The sequence below is a fragment of the Garra rufa genome, chromosome 8 (genome assembly GCF_049309525.1).
Source record: "Garra rufa chromosome 8, GarRuf1.0, whole genome shotgun sequence".
NCBI lineage: Eukaryota > Metazoa > Chordata > Actinopteri > Cypriniformes > Cyprinidae > Garra > Garra rufa.
The window spans coordinates 36,010,634-36,038,621 of NC_133368.1; the positions used below are offsets into that span (position 1 = coordinate 36,010,634).

Here is a 27,988-nt window from a genome sequence, read left to right on the forward strand (position 1 = left end):
AGGTTGCAAATTCTGCGGTTTCCTCACTGACCACCTCCAATCTACAACTCCACTCTTTTCCACACTCTCCAGACGTGTGGTCAGCTGACTTTCACTGGAGCAGCTGTGTGCAGTCGCGCATTCTCACAAAGCACAACCTGCACAGACGACAGGGGAACACGGAGCAGAAAATCGCGACAGAAAAACCCTGATCCGCTCAGGACGTTTATCCATCAGGGCGTGCTACATTTGGGAACACGGCCATGGGTATGGACCGTACGGTTTTCCTGCTGTTAATGCTGACGACTCTGTCGCTCGCCATCGAGGTAAGAATAGTGATTGTGTAATGGAGAAGGAGCTTGATTCTCCTCCATACTTTAAAGGACGGCCTGGGAGCGAAGGAAAAAAAAACGCAAAGCGAGAGCATGACACGGATGCAGACAGACATTTTGAGCGCTGCAGGATTGTCAGCGACGTATTCCAGCAGGATCATAGCTTTCTCTCTAATGCAATGGGTTTTTTGGCTATCGGTGTTTTAAATCAATCTTAAAAAGTGTTGGGTGGAGGCTCCTGGTGCAGGCAGGGTCGCCCGGTTTACACAAATATTAGGCATAACGGGCGAACTGTAGCGCGTTGAAGTGATACATGCCATTGAGAGAAGACCTGCATCATTCTGACATCTTTATAGGAGATACATTGTTTTAATATTTGAGAGTCGTTTGCTCACCTTCATATGAAAGCATTAGCTACACATTCGATGGACGTGCTGATAAAAAAAAAATGCACGGTGGAAAATGCTGATATGGCGGTTTTGTGTTGCTGTAACCGTGATGTTTTTGTGTTAGAGGATAGAGAAGATAAATATGGACCAGCGGAGCATGAACTCGTGTCATGCAGATGCGGTTGGTGAAATCATGTAAACACAGTGACTGACAGCTCTTTGTCAAGGAGGCATGTCTTACAGAACGAATTCCCTGACCACTTGCAATACAGACGTCTTTAATACACAAAACAAAGAAACATAAAACCTACGGCTGGTTTGGAAGATTGCAGTGCTCCATTTTGAGGGAATAAATGCTGTGGCAGCAATCCGGCGGCCCTCCTTAACCATTCGAGCATCTGAGGAAAATCATTCCTCTGCGGCGCCTTTGCGCATCTAATATACACATGAGTATTTTATAAAGGCGTTTGCTTTGTTATGTTGCCATGATTGTTAAAATGCGTATGATGTGGGACTGCTTCACGATTGAGAGATTTTGCAAGGAATATTACAAAAAGATGTGAGTTGACAGAAGCAAGATGGCGTCAGTGAACTGCGGCGTTTCATTTTTTTTATCCAAACGGCGTAAAGGCAAAAATCTGCTCTTGGTGGGTTTAACTTGTTTTTCGCGCCCACAAACAAATGGAGGGTTATTCGTTGCATGCACAGATTATTTTAATGTTGGTACTTGCATGTGAAGTCTTTATTGACAGCTGGTTAATGTTTAATTCTATACTGCTATACTGTATTTCCATAATATAGCCCCACACGTATGTGGTGTTAGTGTGCTTTTGATGCCAGTATCAGGGTGCAAATAAGAATCAGGGGCTTTTAGGGGTGTCACCATCTACTGAATCCCTCTGAGGAGAAACATGCCCTAAGAAATATAGGTCAATATTTCAAGATTATTGTTTCAGTAATCCAAATAGGCCCTCACGCCAAAAAAATTAGGTTACTGTCATGTTTTATGAAGTTACCTGATCTTATGATTCCCCTCTGGTTATTTTGTGGGAAACCAATTCGTAACATTACAGGAATGTTCTTCTTAGGTTTCATTTTGAACAACCATAAACATGTTCCCAGAACATTCTGGGAATCAAAAATTGTTAGCTGGGACAATGCTTCAGCTTTTTATGCTTAGATCGGTATTAAATAATATATCACCAAAAACAAATAGGTAGCCTACTGCCATTGTTTTTCACATTATTATCGATTCATGCCACAATTATAAAACAACACTCTTAAAAATAAAGGTTTTAAAAGGGTGTTTTTGCAGTGATGCCGTAGAAGAACCATTTTTGGTTTACCAAAGTACCTTTCAGTGAACAGTTCTTTAACTGAACCATTTTGAAGAACATTTTAAAAATCTAAAAAAAAAAAAAAAAAAAAAACTTTTTTGACTATAAAGAACCTTTTCTGCATTTGAAAGGTTCCATTGATGTTCAAGGTTCTTCATGGAACCATCGATGCCAATACAGAACCTATTTTTAAGTGTGAACAAGTGTTTTAAATTAAGTATGTTGGTCTCAATCCATGTGTGTTAGCTTTCTAAACATTGGCTAAATTAATGTCAGTTGTACTGATGGAGTCAAAACTAAGTAAAAAAAGTGTGGCTTATTGTCACAACAAACCCAACTTGAGTTATTTGGCAACCAGTGCTGGGTAAATATTAGACACAACACATGCTGGGATATTTTGACCCAGTTGGTTAGGTTAAATGTTTTTGTCCAACATGCTGGGTTATTTTATTTAAGACAACTATTCATTAAAAAATATTATATTGCTGGCTTAAAATGCGCTGGAAATTAAGAACCATCATAAACAGAATTATAGAGGCAACAGCAATAATCAAAACATCAACATTTATTATTAAGCAAGAACACTCATGGACTAAAATATAAGACAAATTTCATTTAGTTGGGTGAATGCTACATAGATTATAATTTTACATACACATTTAGCTGACTGACATCTCATCCTAATGTGTTGCATTGCATAAATAATTCACAGCAAAGTAAAGACTTTATAAATGAAATAAAATGCATACAAACAAACTTATAAAAAGCCCGCGCTCTGACTGGAACTCAGCAGCTGGGTTGTTTTTCCACGACAGGTTAGGTAGAAAAAATAACCCAATATTTAACAACCCATTCAAAATGACCCTGCAGCTTAGTTACAGAAAAACGACCTAGCACCTGGGTGAAAAATATTAAAATGACCCAACAAGCTGAACCCAGCATGTGGTTTAAAAAAATAACCCAGCATTTTTAGAGTGCATGTAAAACAAACAAAAAAACCTAAAACTTGACCCCTTGTAAGTCATTATATAATTTGCACACCGACTGCTGCAAGAAATTAGACCCTCAAGCTTTTTTCAGTAAAGGTGTCATCTGTATGTCGTGTGCCAAAACAAGCTTTGAGAGTTTGTGTTGTCACCTCTTTACCGGTCACTATAACCACGAACAAGCTGTTTTCCCTGAAAGCTCCTTTGCTTAGTTTGCTTATAATTGGTAAATCTGTTTTCAGTCAGCCTGCTTCTAAAAAAGGGCTTCCTTTGTTTGAGTGGGAAATGTTAGTGGAACATGTAAACACGCTCGGTTTTAAATTATGTCTTTGAGTGCAAGTACAAAAACGACCTCATTGATTTTGACAACCTTAAAGATTAAACCATAGCCGAATGGCTTTCGAAAGCTGCACATTTCAATTTGATAGATGCACTAATGTGGCTCCTGACAACCTGTGGCTATGACAACCTGGCTGAGACTATTTTGGGCGATTGATATTCGCAGATGATTAGCTTTCATGAATGGTTCAGCACCTGTGTCAATATTAAAGCATTTCATATATCATGCATTGACAGCCCCATGGTAATAATCACATCTAAACCGTACATGTAAACCCATCTATAGCTGATATCCTAGAGCTTGTTGCAGTCTAAGACCATTTTGTGTCTAACACATGGTTTTCCTGAAGAGCTAACTACTGTACTGTGGCCAGCATAATTACAGTATTCTGTTTTAAATTGCCTTACAGCAGAGGGACGTTTTATTGCACTGTAACCACCAAACCATTTGTTTAAAAAGTTAAAAAGGAAAAAGCATCACCAGACAGTATCTATCTATCTATGGGCTTAACGAGACAGATGCATATTTCAGACAGCTGGCTATAGCAGCACTTCCACTGTTTGTTACCCAGGACAAAAGGGGGAAAACACAACAGTCCCATAATTCCTCACGCTCAGTTGAACAGACTGGGTGGGTCTGGTTGTAAGGAACCTTTGTGACACACTGGGTCGAGGCCAGGCCAAAGACACCAAAGAGGACAGCCATTATTCTCTCTTTCTCTCTTTCTTTCTCAATGGTTTAGTTTATGAATTGAATGTCTGTTACAAATATGTTACTTCTTAATTTATTTATCTCCTTCTTTCTTATTTTAAACATCTTCCTATCCACATCAAGAGATTAGAATTGTATTTAAGGCTTTAATTCTGAAGCAAATAGGGCAGTAATGTTTTATATTGTACACTACATAACTGGCATTGTGGCTCTAAAACAGATTAATATTTGTCACATATAGAGAGTTTTCACCAGTTGAGTTGTTTCCTATTTTATATTGAAATCTCGGTATGTAGTTTTATATTTGATAAAGAATGAACTTAGTTTGATAATTCACTTTGATTCAATAGTGTTCAAATACTGTGTGATAAATATACAGTAGTCAGTAGTCAGCAATGTGTGATACAGAGGGGGTGTGGCTTAGTATGGAGGAAAACAAATCCTCCTTAGATACCAGAGTTACATATTTCTGTGTGGGAAATTATGGGAAATGTATAGCCTACCATTCAAAAGTTTGGGGTTAGTAAGATTTATTTTAAAGAAATTAGTACTTTTTTCCACAATGATGCATTCAATTGATCAAAAGTGACAGTAAAGACTTTTACATGGTTACAAAAAATGTCTATTCCAAAAAAATGCTGCTCTTTTGAACTTTCTAGTTAACAAAGAATTCTGAAAAGTGTTGTGCAATACAACTGTTTTTAATATTAGACGTGTATTTTGAGCAACAAAGCAACATATTAGAATGATTTCTGAAGGATCATGTGACACTGAAGACTAGAGAAATGGCTGCTGAAAATTCAGCTTTGCCCTTTGAAGCAGGGTCAGAAATTAACTTTTCCATTAAGGAGCAAATTTTGCCCCCTCAAATTGATTTCCAGGGGCATTTATTACAATTGTGAGGGCAATTTTTATAATCACCTTATTATTATAAAACCATATGTTGTCTTTAATATCAAATACTTAAATTTACCCAGTTACTCTCATCAATATACTAAACTGTTGTCAATAACAATAGACTGTTTAAAATGGGGCTCATAGGGCTGCTATATTATGACAAAAATCGTTATTAATGTAGATGATTGCTCTTTATACTGTAATAATGATTATTAATATCGATATAGAAAACAATATAAAACATTTTTGTTTCGTTTTGGGCATGTCACATTCTGGCTTATTAGACAAACATGTCAGTCAATAAAGCCAAGTCTAGCACAAGTTATGCAAAAACTCCTGTTATAATCAGTAAAGCTACAAAATTCATTTTTTGTTTACATCAAATCTGCACTGTGTTATTTATGATGAGGAAATTCAGCTCTGACGTTTTCAGCACTGTCTAATCTAAGCGCCTCTGATTGGCCAATGTGTTCCTAAATTTAACAGAAATGCATTTGATTGGTTATAAGGGTACAAAAAATCTGATGCAGTGTGAGCAAATCTAAATGTAATTCTGTGAATTGACAGTCATTTTCACATTTCATTTTAATCGCGACAGCCATAAACTTTGTCTTGAAATTATGGGGCATTTTTGTTCATTTTGGCTGCATTTTTGCCGCAAGCCCTTGTTAATTTCCAATTCTGCGTCAAAGAAATGAAATACATTTTAAAATATATTTAAAAAAATGAAGCTAGTTCTGTTAAATTATAATAACATTGCATAATATTACTGTTTTAACTGCATTTTTATCAAATAAATTCAGCCTCGTTGAGCATACTAGAGGGTTCTTTCAAAAACATGCAAAAATCTTACAGAGCCAAAACTTTTGAACTGTAGTGTACATACAGCATATACATATTTATGTAGAATTCAATATTTTATTGAATACCAGGAGAGGCTTCAAAGACTTACTTATTCCCTTAAAGCTTTGGTATAATTTGAACGCTGGCTGGGACGTCAAAAACAGCAACGACAGCATAAATAGTGCCTGCGAACTGTATAATAATAATCTTATAACAGCAACCACATAATGTATTCACATCACAGTGCATGCTAGGAACTCACAAACTCAGCATTGTTCAATATGTAAGTGTTTATCTAGTCGACTATCTGTTTGGCTAGTTAGGACAACATTTGGTGTAGGATTGTTAGTCTAACATGTCTGTATGTAGATTCAAAGTAATTTCCTCATATCAGTAAATCAAACAATAACTCACAGAGCATCTTTTGTGGACATTGTGATATTTAGTACTCTAAATAGAGCAAACCTCTTGTGATCTACATCTGTCACATGCTCAAGCGCAGTAACTATTTGTTGTTTTTCCTGTCTCTGTCCATAAGTTATATTATAATTAGGACAGTCGAGCAATAAAAAATGTGATCTGATTACTTCAATGCTTCGCTGATTAACTAATCATGTTAATCACAGTTGATCATATATATCAATGTTTGCTGAGAAAAGCCCCCCGCATGAAGACAGCTGAAGATCATAGGCTTATGTGATAATGGTTTCTCATGTTACCGCTGATTGTGCTGTTGGCAGGTGCCATCGGATGACTCAGTGGGCTTGTTGGCGGAGCCCCAGGTGGCCATGTTTTGTGGGAAACTCAACATGCATATCAACATCCAGAGTGGCAAGTGGGAGCCGGATCCAACTGGCACCAAGAGCTGCATCGGCACCAAAGAGGGCATCCTTCAGTACTGCCAAGAGGTAATGAGAGAGAAAAGAGATTAAAAAAAAAATGAGAATGACTTCTGCCGCAGTGTCTGTGTTACTTGTCGATAGTTTACACAGATTGTAAAACATTATTGTATCGTGATTACTTTAGTAATTAAAGTCAATTATATAATGACAATGACAGTAATTAATAGCCAGGGGCCTTCCGAGTATTGCGTAAGCATGTCAAGTTCTATTAAGTGGTTGACTCATAGGAGTTTTTCAATGGCTGATGCTGTGATTTAGATAGCAGTGTGGCTGATAGCCAATATAAGGTCAATATACTCTACCATTCAAAAGTCTGGACTTTTTAGAGAAAGTGCTATTCAGCAACGGTACATTGTAGTTTCTGCAACTACATATGTATAGCCATAAAGTTTGAGGTTTTGGATGTGAGAGAAAGCAGACTGAATTTTTTTTATAAATAAATGGAATTTCTTAAAGGGATATTTCACCCAAAAAGGAAAATTCTGTAATTAATTACTCACCCTCATGTCTTTCCAAACCTGTAAGACCTTCGTTCATCTTCAGAACACAAATTTAGATATTTTTGATGAAATCTCAGAGCTTTTTGACCCTGCATAGACAACAACACAACTGACACATTAAAGAAAAGTAGTAAGGATACTGTTAAAATAGTTGGGATGTAACGGTATTATTAACGTATTAACCTCTTATTCTAACATAAAAGGTCTTTAAATTTGTATTTTGGGTCTTTATTCTTTGGCACAGTATCTGTCATAACAAACTAAAACCGAAAGCACATAATGGCTTAATCACTTCATCAAGTCTGTTTTCACTGCATGTTTCAAAGCGAAGCACGCACTTCAGGCGATCAGCTTGTGATCTGGTGTTTTCCGCGCCTCAGAACAACTCAGTTCACAGTGAATGTAGTGAACTCATTTAGTGCATGTGCTGTGAGTTTAGTGCACATTTGGGAACGCAACGGCCACAAGTTATGCTTTATTTTCATCCTAGACGATTACAGGATTTAACTAGATTTGTAGTAATAAGCGTTTTTGCAAGCCTGTTTTCACTGAAGCTGGAGTTTTCCGTCAAAATAAAAGCAAAATTAAAGTGCAGAATGAATTGATTAGATCTATCAGTTTAAATGGGTAATGTTACTGCAGTCTGTTACGACCCGCTCGTTTGAAGTCGAAACATAAAAGAGGGATCAAACAACAAAGTATAATCACTATAGATTTATTGATTTAAACTAATACAACAGTGAATAATAATAATAAACATAAGTCTAGGGATAATAAAGAAAATAATTAAATAACCACAACAAAACTACATGTTATAAGAAATGCAAGGGGAAGAAAACAAATGTTAGAGAAGTAACAAAATCAGCCACTCTCTCCCACAGAGCGCCTCCCCTAGTTAACACACACACACTTATATATGCTTTCAATTAACAATTAACATGGGAAAGAGCCAATCAGAAACTGCCACACTCCGCCCATTAAGTTCTTAAGAAAACTCAGTCGTGCCACTGCACTCTCGGACTCCTGGGCCCTAGGATATCAGAGAGAGAAAGCTAGAGAGATAAGAGGGAGAGTAAAAGAAAAAAAAACTGGGGGGAAGGAAAAAAAACTAGGGAAAAGAGAGAGTAGGTAAAGAAGATAATCCCAACTCTTCTGGGATACCTTACAGCCATGAGAGAGCATCAGTGACTAAATTGTCTTTGCCACGAATATGTTTTATTTGTAGGTGGAAGGGCTGTAAAATAAGACTCCGTCCACACGAAGCCGGTGCGTTCCTCCCTATCCGATCATTTTTTTTCCTCGTTCTAAAAAAAAATTCCGTAAACACGAAACCACTGAAAACGGTGTAGTATATATGCCAGACCAGTGTGGGGACATCATCGTTTCACAAAATATACGTATTGGCTGTACACACGAAACCGCGAGGGTGTCGTTTTCAGATTTATCCACTTTGGGACCCCGTTTCAAAAAATAGCGGATTCAGTTTCCTAAAACGCCGGATCCGTGTGGATGAAACGCCAATACGATAAAAAATGTATACGTATACAGCGAAACGCGTCTCCGTGTGGACAGGCCCTAAGGCTCCACCTCATGATTCGTTGATTCTTACCACGCATTCGATCCAAAAACGTCAAAGGATTGTGGTCTGTATAAACAACGATAGGACCACAGATGAACTCAGATAAACTTCAAAGTGTTGAATGGCTAGAATCAAGGCTAAAGCCTCTTTTTCGACCGTAGAGTATGCTTTCTGGTGACAATTAAATTTATTCGAAAAGTAACTGACCGGATGTTCAATTCCCTTAACGTCTTCTTGCAGAAGAACGGCGCCAGCGCCATAAGCGCTAGCATCAACTGCAAGTAAGAAAGGTCTCTCAAAATTTGGTGCAGTCAACACAGGAGCATTGGATAGAAGAGATTTAGCATTATCAAAAGCACGTTGACACTGCTGTGACCATTCGAAAGCCTCTTTGGAATCAATAAATCAGTTAGCGGGGCGACTACATCTGCAAAGTTTCGACAGAAAGCTCTATAGTAGCCCACCATCCCAAGGAAGCGTCGTAACTCACGTTGAGTAGTGGGAATGGAAAAATTACAGATTGCTTCAACTTTTGCATCGATGGGTTTTACGCACCCTCCGCCAACCACCTTCCCCAAATATGTCACTGTAGCCTTAACCAACCGCTTGAAAAGTTCGCCAATTTGTGCAAGGTGTTCAGACCAAGATGAATTGTATAAAACAATATCATCCAGGTAAGCTTCACATCCGGTTAACCCAGACAACACTCGATTCACTAATCGCTGAAAAGTAGCGGGAGCATTTCGAACTCCGAAAGGCATAACGGAAACACATACGGAAAAACAACAAAGTGTCACCTTATGAAAAACGAGAGACTTCAGTTCCTATAACTACAAACGAAACTGACTAAACCTACCTAATCTTCAAAGGTGTACCGGACTCGAGGCGGCATTTAAACGCTAAACTCGAAGACAATTGGTATTTCAAACCAAAAACCCGAAACGTACCCCCGACAGAGATTTAAAACCTCCGTCCAGAATAACCTCCAAAAATAATAAAAGGAAAAATAATAAACTAAAATAACAAACAGTGCCTCGATGGAAGGATTGTAAATCCAGCTAAAGACGCTCTAACTACCTGAAGTCTACTCGTTTACACAGGTAAACACACAAAACACTATGCAGAAACTGCCACACTCCGCCCATTAAGTTCTTAAGAAAACTCGTCACAAGTCCAAATGCTAAATATCTCTTTTAAGTGTAGATATTAGGTAAGAAGTATTGTATTTTCTCTACTGTAGTGTAAAGCAAAAATAACATACCTATATTCATTTTCTTTTTTTTCTTTTTTTACAGTGCAATTGTTTTGCAATATATGGCTATATGACTGTCATAGGAATAACAATAATTGTTGTTATTATTATTATTCTAATTTGTTTGGCTTCCTAAAACACCAGTGTGAATGTAGTTTAGACTAAGACAGTATACCAAAAAATAAAAAGGTTGAGTTCCCTTTAAAGTCCAGGTACAAGACAGTTCACTGTTCAAGTTTTCTTAGTTAAGAACATGGGTTGGAGCTCTTAATTTTGAACTCTTAAAGTGCATTAGATAGAATAATTTAACTTTAAAATGCACAAATTTAGTCTTCATTTGTCTTTTTTATATTCTTTAATTTAATTAAATTATTTTTTTATATTAGTCTTTATAAATATCATATAGTGGACTTCATAATGAGATATTATCATATAATGAGATTTTGTCCATATGACATTAGTGGTTCAACCTTAATTTTAATACTTTTTGAGCGCAAACAATAATACGACTTCATTCAACCATTTCTACTCTTCTGTGTCAGTCTCTGCCATGCATTAATGCGCATTGAAGACTGACATGGAACAGAAGAAATTGTTGAATAAAGTCACAATTTTCCTTTGCACACAAAAAGTATTCTTAAGTTTCATTACATTAAGGTTAAACCACAGATGTCACATGGACTATTTTAACGATGACCTTACTACCTTTCTGGGCCTTGAGCATGTCAGTTGTGTTGTTGTCTATGCAGGGTCAGAAAGCTCTTGGATTTCATTAAAAATATATTAATTTGTGTTCTGAAGATGAACAAAGGTCTTATAGATCTGGAACAAATTGAGGGTGAGTAATTAATAACAGAATTATCATTTTGGGTGAACTATGCCTTTAATGCAGACTGTTAATGTGAAAAAGTATTTAAATTTTGTTTCCAGCCACAAATATTCATTTCAGCATGTCAGTTATTTATAGTTATTAATCTTTTTTCCCATCGTATAGCCTGTTTTACTTGGAAATAGGTCAGATTATGAAAGTAAAATGTGTTGCCAATGGCGTTTCTGTTTTCTGCTCAACATTATCTGGTAATTGTACCCTGACTTGATTCCCACAGGTATACCCAGACCTCCAGATCACTAACGTAGTGGAGGCCAACCAGCCTGTCAGCATCCAGAACTGGTGCAAAACGGGTCGTCACCAGTGCCGCAGTCACACGCGTATTGTGGTCCCCTACCGCTGCCTGGGTATGTATGCGTGTTTACATAAAGACTATCCTTCAACGTGATGCTTACATCAGAGCACGCCGCCACTCCTGGGGTATTAACCTGGATTTGTGGGACATTAAACTAATGCTTTTAACGTGGCTGTTGTGTGATTTCCTATCATCCTTCTGCATCAGATAAGATGAGATTCGTCAAAACACAATGAGGGTATCAACATTTGCTCAGGATATTTTACCCTGCAAGGCACATATCAGCAGAAATCTATCTGAGCACCTGGTGAGCAAATGTTTGCTTTTTTAACAGTTGGGGAGTTTGTCAGCGATGCCCTCCTTGTCCCAGATAAGTGCAAGTTCCTGCACCAGGAGCGAATGGACATGTGTGAGAGTCACCTGCACTGGCACACAGTGGCCAAAGAGGTCAGAGGTCACACCACATGACATTTGCACATTTACAAAGTTATAAAGCCCCATCTTACATGCTTCTGAATATATAGACTACCAGTCAAAAGTTTTTGAACAGTACGATTTTTAATGTTTTTTAAGTTTCTCCTGCTCAGCAAGCCTGCATTTATTTGATTCAAAGTACAGCAAAAACAGTAAAAATTTAAAATATTTTTACTATTTAAAATAACTCTTTTCTATTTGAATATATATTCAAATGTAATTTATTCCTGTGATCAAAGCTACATTTTCAGCATCATTACTCCAGTCTTCACTGTCACATGGTCCTTCAGAAATCATTCTGATATGCTGATTTGCTGTTCAAGAAACATTTTTAATATTACTATTATCAATATTTAAAACAGTTGAGTACCTTTTTTTCAGGATTCTTTGATGAAACGAAAGATTCAAAGATCAGCATTTATCTCAAATAAAAAGCCTTTGTAACATTATACACTACAACATTTAAAAGCTAGGAGTCAGTATATTTTTTGGGTGGTTGGGGGGGTCATAGAAATTAATACGTTTATTTAGCAAGAATGCATTAAATTGATCATCTATTTATCAAAAAAACCTGAAAAAATAATAAATATTTTTTGAGCAGCAAATCAGAATAATAGAATCATTTCTGAAGGATCATGTGGCACTGAAGACTGGAGTAATGATGCTTAAAATTCAGCTTTGAAATCACAGGAATAAATTACAGTTTGAAATATATTCAAATAGAAAACATTTATTTTAGAAGTAGAAATATTTCAGTTTTTGCTATACTTTGAATCAATTAATGCAGGCTTGGTTAGCAGAGGAAATTTATTTAAAAAACATTACAAATCTTACTGTTCAAAAACCTTTGACTGGTAGTGTATTATGCCATGACTTGTATATACATTTAATATAATTTGTGTTAACTGGAAACATCCAACTCTATCAACTCTATTTGCAAGTTAAATAATGGTGCAGGCAGATTATAATTGAAAAGGATGTATAATTCACCTCTAGCTAACCCACGAGAGCATTCTACTTATAGCTGTATGATGACTCAGCACCTTATATCTCTTTCTCGCTTTCGTTCTCGCTTGTTCGTTCCCTGTGGCTGCCCCTCTGCAGTCCTGCGGTGATCGTTCCATGAATCTCCATGACTACGGCATGCTGCTGCCGTGTGGGATCGACCGTTTCCGTGGAGTAGAGTTTGTGTGCTGCCCTATGGAGGAGCAGAAGGAGTTAGACAGTGAGGAGCAGGAGGAGGCTAACTCAGATGTGTGGTGGGGCGGCGCAGAATCCGAGTACACCGACGGCAGGTACACAAACACAAGCAGTGCTTCAAAACTCTCTTGCTCTTGTTTCCCAGAACACTAGTGCAAATGTTTATTTTAACAGCAGCATTTCAGCTGGGTGAATTCCAAAAGTTTGTGTTAAATCTGATGATTATATTCTCCAACCTGATTTGAGAAAAATGAAAAGCATTCCATACAGCAAAAATGTATGTTGAGGGTCAAAATATGTGACTCTGGACCACAAAACCAGTCTTAAGTAACACAGGTATGTTTGTATCAATAGCCAAAAAGACATCATATGGTTCAAAATTTTTCTTTTATACAAAAAATCATTAGGATATTAAGTAAAGATCATGTTGCGTGAAGATATTTAGTAAATTTCCTACTATAAATATATCTTAAAAAAACTTAATTTTTGATTATTAATATACATTGCTAAGAACTTTATTTAGACAACTTTAAAGGTGATTTTCACAATATGTGCAATATTTGCATCCTCAGATTCCAGATTTTCAAATAGTTATATCTCGGCCAAATATTGTCCTATCCTAACAAACTACACATCAATGGAAAGCTTATTTATTCAGGTTTAGATGTATAAATGTATAAATCTCAATTTAAAAAAAAAAGCCCTTATAACTGGTTTTGTGGTCCAGGATCACATATGTGACCCTGGACTACAAAACCAGTCATAAGGTTAAATTTTACAAAACTGAGATGTATACATCATATAAAAGCTCAATAAATAAGCTTTCTATTGATATATGGTTTGTTAGGATAGGACAATATTTGGCCGAGATACGCCTACTTGAAAGTCTAGAATCTGAGGGTGCAAAAAATCAAAATACTGAGAAAATCACCTTTAAACTTCTCCAAATTAAGTTCTTAACAATGCATATTACTAATCAAAAATGACATTTTGATATATTTATAGTAGGAATTTCACAAAAAACTTCATGGAACATGATCTTAATTTCCTAATGATTTTTGGCATAAAAGAAAAATCAATAATTTTGACCCATATTATGTATTTTTGGCTATTGCTACAAATATACCCCAGCGACTTAAGACTGGTTTTGTGGTCCAGGGTCACATATATGCTAAATATAGGTTGTAAAAAGGGCTGGGTAAAAAATATTAATTTCTCGATTTTAATCGATTCTCATTTTTCCGAAACATTGGCGATTCTTAAATCCCAAGAATCGATTAGTCTAGCCTGTTTTCAGTTAATGAAGAGAACATTGTAGCATGGCTACCTTCCAATAACATGAAGTAAGCGTTGTGCTTTGTTACTTTTGATACAAAGTCCCAGATTTCAAATTCAAACAATAAATGCCGTGTTGGCGCTGTTTAATGTGAGGTGACAGATCGCTGTGGCGCCTCAGTTCAAGAGAAGCAGCACTGTGAACTGATCATCTCCTTCACTTTAATACCTGTTTCATCACAAGATAAACGTGAATAAACATCTGAAGGTGTTAAAAGAAAGAGTACAAAATTGTATCCTGTCTCATGTAATCGCTCAATCAGTGTTTCAACTGCGCAAAGACATCAATATAACAATATAATGTCACATTTACTTGGATCGAATCACAAGCTTGTGAATCAGAATCTAATCGAATTGGGAAATTTGTGTGAAAACCCTGCCCTAGTAAATAGTGCTAAATATTTTCTAATTTAAATACATATTTAGTTTAAACTTACTTTAAAAATACCGAAATATTTTGCAAAATGTACTTGAAAATGACAATAAAATGCATTTCTAAAGGGTAAATGCTAAAGTATATGTTTCAGTATATGGTCAAAAATACAGTAAAAAATTAGGAAATACAACTAAAACTTATATGCATTTTAATATCCATATTTGCTATATATTTTTTAGCCCTTTTGGATAGTTTTAAATGATTTTATAAATATATCTTTTTATTTTTGCCATATGTGATATTTGTGCTTTAATTGAAGGACATGAGTTCACATGATCAATGTTACAGCCTTGCTTGTTTGATTAGTGACAAAAAATTGTCCTATCAAAAAAAGTTGCAATTTTGAGAAATAAAGTTGCAATTCTGGGAAATAGTCAAAAGTCAGAATTGTGAGATTTAAAATTGAGATATTTCGAGATGTATCAGTCTTTATTTCCACTCAAAATTGGATTTTATAGCTCACAATTCTGAGAAAAGTCAGAATTGTGAGGTATAAACTTGCTATTGCGAGAAAAAAGTCAGAACTGCAACAAACTCGCAATTGCAAGAAAGAGTTTTTATATAGTCAATTCTGACTGTTTTTTGCAATTGGAAGTTTATATCATACAATTCTGACTTATTTCTCAGAACTGTGAGTTTATTTCTCAGAATTCTGAGTAAAAAGTCAGAATAGCAAGAAAAAAGTAAGAATTGCGCGATACAAAGTCGCTATTGCAAGAAAAAATGTTACAACCTTGCTTATTTGATTAGTGACAAAAAATCTTTTCGACTAAGAAATAGAATTAAATATTTCATGTTCATGTTATGAAATTCTTCATTTTTCACACTCCTATCCACCATTCTTTAACGTGGAAAAAAAACTTACGGTTCATTAGTCGCTATAGGGAAATGACAAGAAAAGTTAGAAAGTGCAGGAAACAGTGAAACAGTTTGCACTACAAACCAGTGTGTTCATAATTAAGATAATACATTAAAATATTATTTGCAATATCAAGTAGCAAAACAAGCTGTGTTGTAAAGCTAAAAATAGCTGGATGCGGCTGAGACAGGAAGCCAGACACATAAAATTGACAAATGGCTGCGTCCGCTCTTACAGGAAAAATAAAGTTGAATAAATCTGTTCATTTTGTGGTATATTTTTTGAATCCTATATTTTCAGTGTAGTCTCAGAAATATATATGTCATGATCTTTATACACTTTTGCATCACAGCATACTGAGAGAACAGGCCCCGACTAAACCTGAGCCTGCTGTGACTGAGGATGATGAGGATATCAACAATGAGGAAGAGGAAGTCTGGGACAACGACGAAGATGGCGACGGTGAAGATGATGAAGACGAGGAAGATGACGACGAAGACACAACTGATGAACAAGACACCAGCGAGCAGACGTCCAACGTTGCGATGACCACCACCACCACTACCACAACAGAGTCTATAGAGGAGGTTGTGCGAGGTGAGATTTCTGTATGCATACATCTCCATATGTTCAAATCTCAAACAATCAAGTTTGAACCACCATTGCGTAGTTCTTTAAATGGCAAAACTTGAGCATGTGAACACTTAAACAAATCCACTGAGTGTTTCTTCCCTATCAGCGGTATGCTGGGCCCCTCCTCGATCAGGGCCATGCCATGCCAAGCTATCCCGCTGGTATTTTGTGAAGCAGACGGGCCTGTGCGCCCCCTTCATGTTTGGGGGCTGCGGGGGCAACCGCAATAACTTTGAATCAGAGGAGTACTGCATGGCTGTCTGCAGCAGCAGCGTGTGTAAGTCCAGACGTCTCCTGAGAGGAAGTTCATCTCTCCGCTAACCAGCACATCATCTCTTTCTCACTTTCTTCGCTTCATTCGTGCCAAACTCACAAGCTCAGCAGATGGCTGGATGCTTTAGCTCGCATGGATTACAGGTCTCTCTGAGGTGACTGTATAGGCAGATCGTCTTGTTCTAGGAGTTTAACCTTCTGCTGTCGTTTCGCTGGAACTTTCTTTAATTCTCCATCTGTGTCTCCTGAGTATACAGCACCATGGTAAAAGAAATAAGATTATTGTGATCTACCATTTAAAATAAGTTAAATCAGTGGTGGTGAGAGACTAGTTAGTTTTACTGTTTTGAAACTGTTCTGAGTTTGCTGTTAGACAGTGGGAAGCTGTTTGGGCACTGATGCTGGATTTAAACATCTCTTTTGTGCATTAGGTTACAATAAATTAATAAATAAATGTATTTATTTATTTTGGAACTTGATGGCCAAAAGATGGAATTTGTAAAGTGTGTGATTAACTGAATTATACAAATATAGGCAAAAGAGCATGGTTATTAATAACAAAGTAAAAAATAGTCTAAAACAATTTTTTGTTTCGCTGTTATTTTTAATGTTTATTATAGATGCCTGTTTCTGCCACTGAATAAAAATTGTAAAAAAGATAATTGTGACCTTTTTCTCGCATTTGTGAATTTAGATTCCAATTCTGACTTTTTTGTCAAAATCGTCTGATACAAACTTACAATTCTGTTTTTTTAAGTCGCAATTCTGATAAATAGTCAAAAGTAAGAATTGTGAGATAAAGTTGAGATACAAACTCACAATTCTGAATTTTTTCTCAGAATTGTGAGATATAAAGTCGCAATTCTGAGAAAAAATTCATAATTGTGCATTAGTGTCTTAATTTTATCTCAAATTTATAAAGTCGCAATTCTGAGAAATAGTCAAAAGTCAGAATTGTGAGAAAATTAAAATATTGTGAGATATATCAGTCTTTTTTCCCGCTCAAAATTGGACTTTATAACTTACAATTTTAAGTTTATATCTCACAATTCTGAGAAAAAAAGTCAAAATTGTGAAAAAAGTAAGACTTGCGAGATTGCTATTGTGAGGAAAAAGTCAGATCTGCAAGATACAAACTCGCAATTGCAAGGAAAAAAGTTCCAATTCAAAGGAATTGAGTTTTTATCTTGCAATTCTGACTTTATTTCTTGCAATTGCGAAATTATATTATGCAATTCTGAGTCTGACTGTATTTCTTAAAATTGTGATGTAATTCTTTATTTCTCCGAATTCTGGGGGGAAAAAGTCTGAATTGCAAGAAGAAAGTAAGACTTGCGAGATATAAACTCGCAATTGCAAGGAAAAAAGTCAGAATTGAGTTTTTATCTCGCAATTCTGACTTCATTTCTTGCAATTGCGAGTTCATATTATGCAATTATGACTTTATTTGTCCAAATTGTGAGTTATTTTCTCAGAATTCTGCGAAAAAAGTCAGAATTGCGAGAAAAAAGTACGAATTGTGTGATATAAACTCGCTATTGCTAGAAAAAAGTCAGAACTGCGAGATACAAACTCGCAATTGCAAGGAAAAAAGTCAGAATTTAGTTTTTATCTTGCAATTCTGACTTTATTTCTTGCAATTGCAAATTTATATTATGCAATTATGTTGAGTTTTTATCTCGCAATTCTGACTTTATTTCTTGCAATTGTGAGTTTATATCATGCAATTCTGAGAAAAAAAAGTCATTTTTTACAAGAATTTTCAGAATCTCACAATTCTGACTTTATAACACAATTGCAACAATTCTGAGAAAAAAAGTCAACATTGCAAGATATGAATTCGCAATTGTGATAAAAAAAGTCAGAATTGTCACATAAAAAGTCGCAATTACTTTAAAAAAAAAAAATTATTCAGTGGCAGAATGCTCCAGAAAGCAATAATTTTACAGAGTATTACAAATATACTATATATAATATTTTTTATTTAGAAATGTTGTCTCTGCAAGTATATTATATTCTATATGGTGAAATATGTCTTAAACTACTTATCCATAATTTTTAAATGTACATATTTAGTAGTTTTAGGATTATTTACTTATTTATTTTCTTCTTTATTATTTATTTATTTATGATTCAGCTCTCCATACTGCAGTTACAGTGGTTTTTGAGTGTCAGCCTCCAGAGATTTCGAGTAGATACTTACAAATTAGAAAGCCTGAATGTTTGTTTGTGCTTTTGTCTGTTTTGAGGACACCTGCATGTCAGTGAGTGTATTTCTTAACCTGCTGAACACTGCATTTCTGTACGTACCTCCCCCATTCTCTCTCTCCGTTTGTGTTTATCTCTGTGTGTGGGCCAGTGATGGAGCTTTAGTCGGCCTCTGGTCAGACCAGTCTGTGGCAGCGGTTCAGTAGGCGGTTTCCGCTCGGTTAAGCACAATGCTGGACTCTGTGGGAAAGTGACAGCAGAGCAGCCCTCATCCTGACAGGGCATATTCCTCGCAGCCGGTCTGGCTGTTCCCGCATGCTCGCTGTCAGAAAGTGTCACAGCAGCTTCACAGGAGCTGCTACAGAACACTCACTTAAAATACAGCTCTCACATACCCCACACACATACAGCGGCACAAAAAAGTATTTAGACACTTATGCCACTTAAAAATTTCACTGCATTGGAACATATCCGCATGTCTTTAAAAATGAAAATTGAGAGTAAAATTGAATACTTTTTACATTTCTGGTCTTATCGTGTATTATTAATTAATTATTACAAATTAAGCTCAGCAACAAAGTTATGCCACATATTGTATATACACAGATGTACCATACTGGATGATTTTCCAGCATGAAAACTCTTTTTAACTCTCTGAGTGCACCTAATACATGCCGTATAGCAACCTTTGCCAAAAGCAGTCTCACATAAATGTTTCTGCCTCTGCTAACCTTTTTAACCTGCACCTAAACTAGCTATTCTTTCCCAGGAGTCTTCACTCTCTTTGCCGTAAGGAAGATTCTCTGGCACACATTTATCTGTTTTTTGGCTTTCACTAAACAAGACTTCTCACTTTCTCTAGTGCCAACCATGGCCCCGAGCCCTGCTGATGCTGTGGATCGTTACCTGGAAGCCCCAGGAGATATGAATGAGCACACCCGCTTCCAGAAAGCAAAGGAGAGCCTGGAGGCCAAACACAGAGAGAAAATGTCAGAGGTGGGAACCTGAGTAGAGAGATACATTGCAGGGGGGTGAAAACTTTTTGAATTTGAGGATCAGGGTAAATTAAACTTATTATGTATTCTGGGAAACATGTAAGTATCTTCTGTAGCTTCTAAAGGGCAGTACTAAATGAAAAAAAAATGATAATCAGGCAAAATAAGAAGAATGTCACATCTTCATTCTGTTCAAAAGTTTTCACCCCCCGGCTCTTAATGCATTGTGTTTCTTTCTGAAGCATCAGTGAGCATTTGGACCTTTTGTAATAGTTGCATATGAGTCCCTTAGTTGTCCTCAGTGTGAAAAGATTGATCTCAAAATCATTCAGTCATTGTTGGAAGGGGTTTAAATATGCAAAAATGCTGAAAAAGAATTTGTGGGACCTAAAGGGTTTTTCTGAAGAACAGCAGTCGGTTTAATTGTTAAGGACAAACAAGGGACTCAAAAAAAAAAAAACAAGTGAACAAGTGTTCAGAATCCATTTGATTTCCATTTGTCTTATCTCTGTTCAGGTGATGAGAGAATGGGAGGAGGCAGAGAGACAGGCGAAGAACCTTCCTCGTGCTGATAAGAAAACCATAATTCAGGTAAACTTTCACCGCTTGATAATTGTGAATGGGATATGTTGGCTGATGATTCATAAGCAGTGAACGGCGGAGAGTAAACAACATTTATTGTTCATATAATGTAGCGATTTGTAAACCTGTTATGTAAAGCACTTAGCGGGGTTGCGGTTCAAGTGCATTTAGATTTAGTAGTACAGCATACAGTTCCCATTAAAGTGGAGGGTGGAGGGGGGGTTGAAAGGCTTGCGGTATTTTTTACCTCAGGATTAAATGGCTCCTGGCTTTGTGTTCATTCGTGTTTCTATAGCGCTTCCAGGAGAAGGTGGAGGCGTTGGAGAAAGAAGCAGCCGGGGAGAGACAGCAGCTGGTAGAAACCCACATGGCACGAGTGGAAGCTCTGCTGAACGACCGTCGTCGCCAGGCACTGGAAAGCTACCTTAGCGCTCTGCAATCTGACCAGCCTCGGGTATTCACACTCATGCCATTTTGTTTGTAATTCATGACTATGGCTATGTTGCACAAATGTCATTTGTTTGCTCTCATCTGCTAGTCTAATGTCTGTTTTATGGATAAATAGCAACTGCTAAACAAGAAAACCTGTTTTCTCCTTTGTCCTGCCTCGTACAGCCTCGGCAGGTCCTTAATCTGTTGAAGAAGTACATACGAGCGGAGCAGAAAGATAGGCAGCATACTCTCAAACACTTTGAGCATGTGCGAGAGGTGGATCCCAAGAAGGCATCTCAGATTCGACCATTTGTAAGATTATGTCAAGTTGTTCTTTCCTGCTGTAAACTTAAAGGGATAACTTAAAATTAAAAAATTTATGTTTACCTGCTCACCCCCAGGGCACCCGAGATGTAGGTGACTTTGTTTCTTCAGTAGAACACAAAGATTTTTGCAGTCTGTCAGTCATATAATTGCAGTCAATGGGATCCACGGCTTTGAGAGTCAAAAAAACTTGTGCAAACTCATCCGGGAGTGTTGACTTTCACCAACTCCCAACTTTTGAGCCTGATTGACTAAAGTTATGGTTGCTTGCTCTTCGTCACATGCCGGCTGTTGTGAACGCGCTCAGGACGGTTTGACATTGCGGTGGATCAGAGCTTAAAAATTATATAAATACTGTTCAGTTTCTTGCACAGACCGATTGTTTTGTGTGTTAAGACCTCAATGTATCGTCACTAGCCGCATGGTTTAATTTGGTTTTGTCTGTGTATGTTTTCTTGACTCTCAAAGCCGTGGATCCCTTTGACTGCCATTATATGACTGACAGACTGCAGCGGTTAGAGTTAAAAATCTCTGCGTTCTACTGAAGAAACAAAGTCACCTACACCTAAACATCAAATTTAAATTTTTGGGTGAACTATTCCTTGTACCCGTAGGTGATGACCCATCTGCGTGTGATTGAGGAACGCATGAACCAATCCTTGGGGTATCTATACAAGGTGCCACAAGTGGCTAATGAAATCCAAGATCAAGTGGGTGAGTGAAAGGTGGTTTATTTGGCTGCAACACACATGTACTACTATTCAAAATTTTGGGGTCCGTAAGATGTTTAAAAGTTTTTAAAAGAAGTCTCTCATATTTACTAAGGCTGTTTTTACTTGATCAAAAATACAGTAAACACAGAAAATTTGATTTTTTTTTATTGAAAATTTGAAAAAATAAAAAATAATGTAACATTTTAAAATTTAAAATGTTTTCTGCTTTAGTATATTATACAATCTAGTTTATTCCTGTGATTGCAGAGCTGAATTTTCAGCATCATTACTCCAGTCTTCAGTGTCACATGATCCTTCAGAAATCATTCTAATACGTGTGACGTAGAGAGGGGATCTCATTATAATATTAGCGCCCCTTAATCTGCATGTTTCCACCCATGGCGCCGCCATTTTGTTTTTGCAAGTGACAACGGTGTACCAGTTTTAACGCCATGGCAAAAGTTTGCGCAAAGCATGCTTACTGTTCTGTCTTTGGCTGCATAGATGAACACAGAACACTATTTGGAGTCCCAGCCTCAGAGGAGACGAGAGCAGTGGATTTATTGATTTATTTACTGAATATTAGGCTGCTGCCACACAGATCTAATATAAACATGTGATTTCTTTTGCAGCTGTTTACCTTCAAAAACATAACCGACTGTTTTTGTAACTTGTGTGTTTTTAACATAAACTTGTGTGTATTTGGCAGTTTAAGCGCAATTAGACATGAAAGAGAACTTTAGTACTCACATGTCGTGAAACAGTAAACTAATATGGCTTTAAAACGCATGATTTCAGTGCGATAAACATGATAATCAAAACCAAACAGATGTTTTTTGGCATAATATCTGAGGTAGGACCTGTGAAAGACATTGCCTATTTTGGAAAAGGGGCAGGAACAGCAGCTCATTTGCATTTAAAGAGAAATGCACGAAAACAGCGGCTTTCTGATTGCTATTTTATGAATTATATGTGGGGTATTTAGAGCTGAAACTTCACAGACACATTTTGAGGACACCTGAGACTTATATTCCATACATAGGTGCATAATAGGTCTCTTTTAATATTTTGCTGCTTAATAATTTTGATCAAATTTAATGCCTCTTTGCTGAACAAAAATACGAATTTCTTGCAAAAAAGAAAAGGAACAAATACTGACCCTAAACTTTTAAATGGTAGTTAATGCTTAGAAATTCTATTTATTATTAAACTTACTATATTTAATCTTATATTATAATCTGCTTTTTAAAAATGTCTCTCATCTTTTCTTTCAACAGCATTGCTAATTCAACGTGACCAGGCTGAAGTCACCCAACAGCTGTCGTCTCTCCAGAGTAAGATGAGGGTGAGCTATGGGAATGATGCCCTGATGCCTGACCTGCTTGATAGCACCACCCCCCTGGACAACCTGCCACCAGAGCAGGACGGCCTAGGGTTCATCCACCCCGAAAGCTTCAACCAGGCCAACACTGACAACCATGGTAAACATTTGCACACTGACTCAGCTGTAACTGAACTGCAAATGTTTAAATGACCCATTTTCATGATCACCATAAACAGAGCAACCAATAATATACAACTATACACTGATGTTTAATGTTTTTTGAGAACCCAATCAGCATATTAGAATGGTTTCTGAAGTATCATGTGACTCAAGACTGGAATAATGATGTTGAAACTTTGAAATCACAGAATAAATTACATTTTTAAATATATTAATAGTAAACAGTTCTTTTAAATTCTAATATTTCACTTTTTTAATGTTTAACTATTTTTACTGTATTTCTGATCAAATAAATGCAGCCTTGCTGAGCATAAACTCTGCGTTTAGAAGAGACTGACCAGCTTTTTTTGCCTTATTCAGTTGAACCCGTAGATGCCCGTCCAATTCCAGAAAGGGGTCTGCCTACAAGACCCGGTAAGTGTGTTATTTTCACCCATTAGTTTGTTTAATATCAAATGTGACCCATGGTCTAAAAGAAAAATTTATAATTTTGACCCATACAATGTATTTTTGGCTATTGCTACAAATATCTAATGATTATGTTCATATGTGTGGTTGTTTGTAGAGATTCCAAAGGTTCGGCTTGACATTGAGGAAAGGCACAATGCTGGTTATGATGTTCGTGACAAGAGACTGGTACAACAATTTATGCAAATATTTAGCTAAAAAAATATAGAGATAATATATAATGTGTGTATTTAATATTTCACATTGTAAAATGTAACTGATGTGTTTGTGTTGAATCAGATGTTCCTTGCAGAAGACATGGGCTCTAATAAGGGGGCAATCATTGGGCTGATGGTGGGTGGAGTTGTCATCGCAACTGTCATCGTAATCACTCTGGTTATGCTAAGGAAGAAGCAGTACACTTCTATTCACCATGGAGTTATTGAGGTGAGAGACAACATGTTCTATACATATCTTTCCATGGCCATTTTATGATGTGCAGACTGTCTTGAGATTAATAAAATGGTAAAACTAAAAAATAAGAGACTTTTTATCACACAATTCTGACTTTTTTTCTCGCAATTCTAACTTTTTACTCAGAAGTGCATTATATAAACTCGCAGTTTCTAGTTATAAAGTCATAATTGTGAGATATTAAGTTTATATTCTGCAATTGTGATGTTTTTTTTATATCTTGCACCTGCAGTTCTGACTTTATAACACACAATTGTGAGTTATTAAATCAGAATTGCGAGATATAACTCAATTCTGAGAACATAGTCTTTTTTCCCCCTCAAAATTAAGATTTTTTAACTTGCAATTGTGAGTTTATATCTCACAGTTCTGAGAAAAAAAGTCAGAATTGTGAGAAAGACGTCAGAATTGTGAGATACAAACACATTTGTGAAAAAAAAGTCAGAATTGTGATTTTTATCTGGCAATTCTGAGGTTATATTATTAGGTTATATTATGTAATTCCCAATTCTGACTTTATATCACGGTATTCTGACTTTATAACACAATTCTGATTTTCTTTTTCACAAATGCTAGTTTGTATCTCACAATTCTGACCTTTTTTCTCAGAATTGCAAGTCTATATCTCGCAATTCTGAATTTATAACACACAAATGCGTATCATTCTTTTTTTTCCCCCTCAAAATTAGGAAATTTTTAATCACGCAATTGTGAGTTAATATCTCAATGCTGAGAAAAAAAAGTCCGAATTGCAAGATGCAAATTCGTATTTGTGGAAAAAAAAAATTTATCTCACAATTCTGACTATTTCTTGCAATTTTGAGGGAAAAAAGTCAGAATTGTGACTTCATATCACGCAATTTTGACTCGCAATTGATAAAAACTCACAGTTCTGGCTTTTTTCTCAGAATTGTGAGATATAAACTTAATTGCAAGTTAAAAAGTCCTAATTATGAGAGGGGAAAAAGACTAATATGTTCTCAGAATTGCAAGTTTATATTGCTCAGTTCTGAGAAAAAAAGTCTGAATTATGAGATAAAAAGTTGCAATAACCTTTTTTATTTTTTATTCAGTGGCATATATCTTTCTGAGTGCAGTCTTTTTAAAATAATTTTACAAATATTTTTAAAAATATACAAAAAAAATGCCAAAAATAATATTTGTTAAGTTGCTTATTTATATATGTATTAAAATATATGTATGTAAATTCTCAACCAATATATTTTTGGCCATTTCAAAAATATATTTCATTGAGCTTCAGTTTAACACATTATATAAATATAACGTATATTTTAAAATTTTGGCCAGAAATTTTTTTTGGGTATCCAATAAACATGAAGGACTTTCAAAAGGCCCAAAACTTTTTTACTTATTAAAACAAAGCTGAAATAAAATATACATTTTAGGTGAAAATCTTATTTTATGTCAGTTGGTTAGAAAACATTCCTATTTTTCATTCAAGTTGAAATACTAAAAGTACTAAGTCAAAAACTGAAATGGAAACATTTATAAAATAATCATAACAATGAAAAAAGATTGAAAAAATACTGAAATTTAGACTAACATTAAAATAAAAACTGAAAATATTAAAGTAAGGGTTAGTTATAAAATATAAATAAATACTAATAGTATATGTAACCCTGGACAACAAAACTAGTCATAAGGGTAAATTTTTTTAAACTGATAATTATACATCATCTGAAATATGAATAAATAAGCTTTCTATTGATATATGGAACAGGACAGTATTTGGCTGAGCTACAACTATTTGAAAATCTGGAATCTGAGGGTGCAAAATAATCTAAATACTGAGAAACCTGCCTTTAAAGTTGTCCAAATGAAGTTCTTAGCAATGCATATCACTAATTAAAAATGAAGTTTGATATATTTACGAACAAAATCTTCATGGAACATGATCTTTACTTAATATCCTAACGATTTTTGGCATAAATGAAAAATCGATCATTTCGACCCATACAAAGTGTTTTTGCCTGTGGCTACAAATATACCTGTGCTACTTAAGACTAGTTTTGTGGTCCATGGTCACATATAAATACTGGGAATCTTAGTCTAGGCCTGAACAAACACTTTTAATGAAACCTAATTTTTGTCCATCTCAGGTGGACGCAGCGGTGACCCCCGAGGAACGTCATCTCACTAAGATGCAGCAGAACGGCTATGAGAACCCCACCTACAAGTTCTTCGAGCAGATGCAGAACTAAAGAACCACTTCAAATCCCCACACTCCTCGTCATCATCACCACCACCATCCATCACCATCACCACTACATCAGGACAGAGAACGCAGACTGATCCCTCATCCACACTATCGGTCAGCTCTGTCACCATAGAGATGAGAGTGGCTTCCATCACCTGACCATTTCATCCAATCGAAACGAGCACTCGCTCAGTTTGCACAGAAGAGTGACGTGTCATTGCCGCCCATCTAGCCATCTGTCAATACGATGGTCCATCTGTGCGCTCCCATGCCTGTCCATCACAGCACTGCGCATCCAGTTTTATTTCGACCATGTTTGTTCCCCTCCAGAGCTTTGTTAAGCACTTACTGTACACGTCTGCTTCTTTTTGTTTGCACGTTTCCTTCCTCCTTCTCCCTCCTTCCTTTTTCCTGGGCACTCAAATGATGCTGTGCTGTGTTTGGCTACACGAGGCTCCAACCGCAAACAACCAGATGCCGAATAACGTACTCATCGTTAAACTTTCCATTCAGGTTTTTTTTTCTGAAAAAAAGCAAAAAAAAACATAATTAAAAAAAATGCATACATTAAAAAAGAAAAATGTACAAAAAACATTAACAGAGATAAGAAATGAATGTTTGTTTTTATTTTGTGTGTAATATGTATTGAATTAAGGCAGAAACTAGCTGTATCTATATAGTGCATGGCAATTTTAACAGAGAGATGGTTTCTGGATCCAGGCGCAGATTACGACCTCTCTCTCATGTAGAGATTTTAGCTGGATTGTACATTTTATTGTCTTCTTGTGATCACATTTTAAATAAGTGAAAAAAATCTGCTTGGCTACATCGTCACAGGGACATGCTTTAATCCAAGTGTGCTTTTTCTTTCTTTTGGACCATGCCACGCACACTTAAAAGGTTGCATGGGGCTGGAAAAAGATGTATGTATTGTATTATGAAGTGTAATATTAGCCCACGTTTTGGTTTGTTAGGCATTTCTTTTTTTCTCTGAAGGGTCTAGGCCCTTTTTGCCTCATGAAGTTTTATTCCATGTCGGGATTTGGTACGGGGCCGGGATTAGGGAAGGGAGGTAATGGAGCGGTGGTGGGATTTTGCTTCAGAAATAGCCACCATTTTTGGATTGTGTGATTTTTGTCCCACTTTCCCCCTCTTTGTATTCCCCCCAGTGTCTGTGATATTCACGAACACAGTTTGGGACAGAAACACCTCACCTTCTCCCCCCTTTTTTATTGTTTCACTGAAGTATCTCATAGCACCTTACAGGCCAGAGCAGGTAGGAAGGAACGGGTAGATATGAAATATGAGTTCATGCCATGGGGTCTTTTGAAACGACCTCCTAATGTCGAGGGAAATGTGAACTGTTGTAAAATACATTGTATGAGACAGCCATTAAAACAAACATTGTGCAGTTCTGTCACAGTGCACACTGCTCATTTCGTTCCTGTATAGAATTACCTTAGCTCTAAAATCTGGTGTTGTGCTGATTAGTGGACACTCTGAGGTGAGTGTCTGTGGTCAGTAGGGAACAAAGAAAGCTCTTTCCGTGACATTTTCCTTCAGTATCTATTCAACCCATTGGCTTAGAAGGGGAAAAGCTTTCTACAACACTGTAACCCATGAATAAAGTTTTGAATGTACATACAACGT

At 36.4% G+C, this 27,988-nt stretch overlaps 1 protein-coding gene across 2 annotated transcripts; it reads left to right on the forward strand.

The window, feature by feature from the left end:
- The first annotated feature begins 16 nt into the window (after positions 1 to 16).
- Positions 17 to 27,985, forward strand: appb (amyloid beta (A4) precursor protein b). Of its 2 annotated transcripts, XM_073846086.1 has the most exons (17): positions 17 to 305; positions 6,555 to 6,722; positions 11,154 to 11,283; positions 11,566 to 11,678; positions 12,810 to 13,000; positions 15,888 to 16,132; positions 16,275 to 16,445; positions 19,512 to 19,645; positions 20,161 to 20,235; positions 20,522 to 20,680; positions 20,842 to 20,970; positions 21,597 to 21,696; positions 22,973 to 23,176; positions 23,560 to 23,613; positions 23,765 to 23,835; positions 23,947 to 24,093; positions 26,241 to 27,985. In XM_073846086.1, the coding sequence occupies exons 1-17, from the start codon at positions 243 to 245 to the stop codon at positions 26,340 to 26,342; spliced, it is 2,256 nt and encodes a 751-aa protein (XP_073702187.1). In that variant the 5' UTR covers positions 17 to 242; the 3' UTR covers positions 26,343 to 27,985. The 2 variants fall into 2 exon arrangements, with proteins under 2 accessions (XP_073702187.1, XP_073702188.1); XM_073846087.1 differs by lacking the exon at positions 16,275 to 16,445 and having other exon boundaries at positions 22 to 305.
- Positions 27,986 to 27,988: the final 3 nt, after the last annotated feature.

Coding starts and splice junctions, on each gene's coding strand:
- appb (XM_073846086.1), top strand. CDS start 243: ATGGGTATGGACCGTACGGTTTTCCTGCTGTTAATGCTGACGACTCTG. Junction 20,236..20,521: donor ATAAGAAAACCATAATTCAG/GTAAACTTTCAC, acceptor GTGTTTCTATAG/CGCTTCCAGGAGAAGGTGGA. Junction 23,836..23,946: donor ATGTTCGTGACAAGAGACTG/GTACAACAATTT, acceptor GTGTTGAATCAG/ATGTTCCTTGCAGAAGACAT.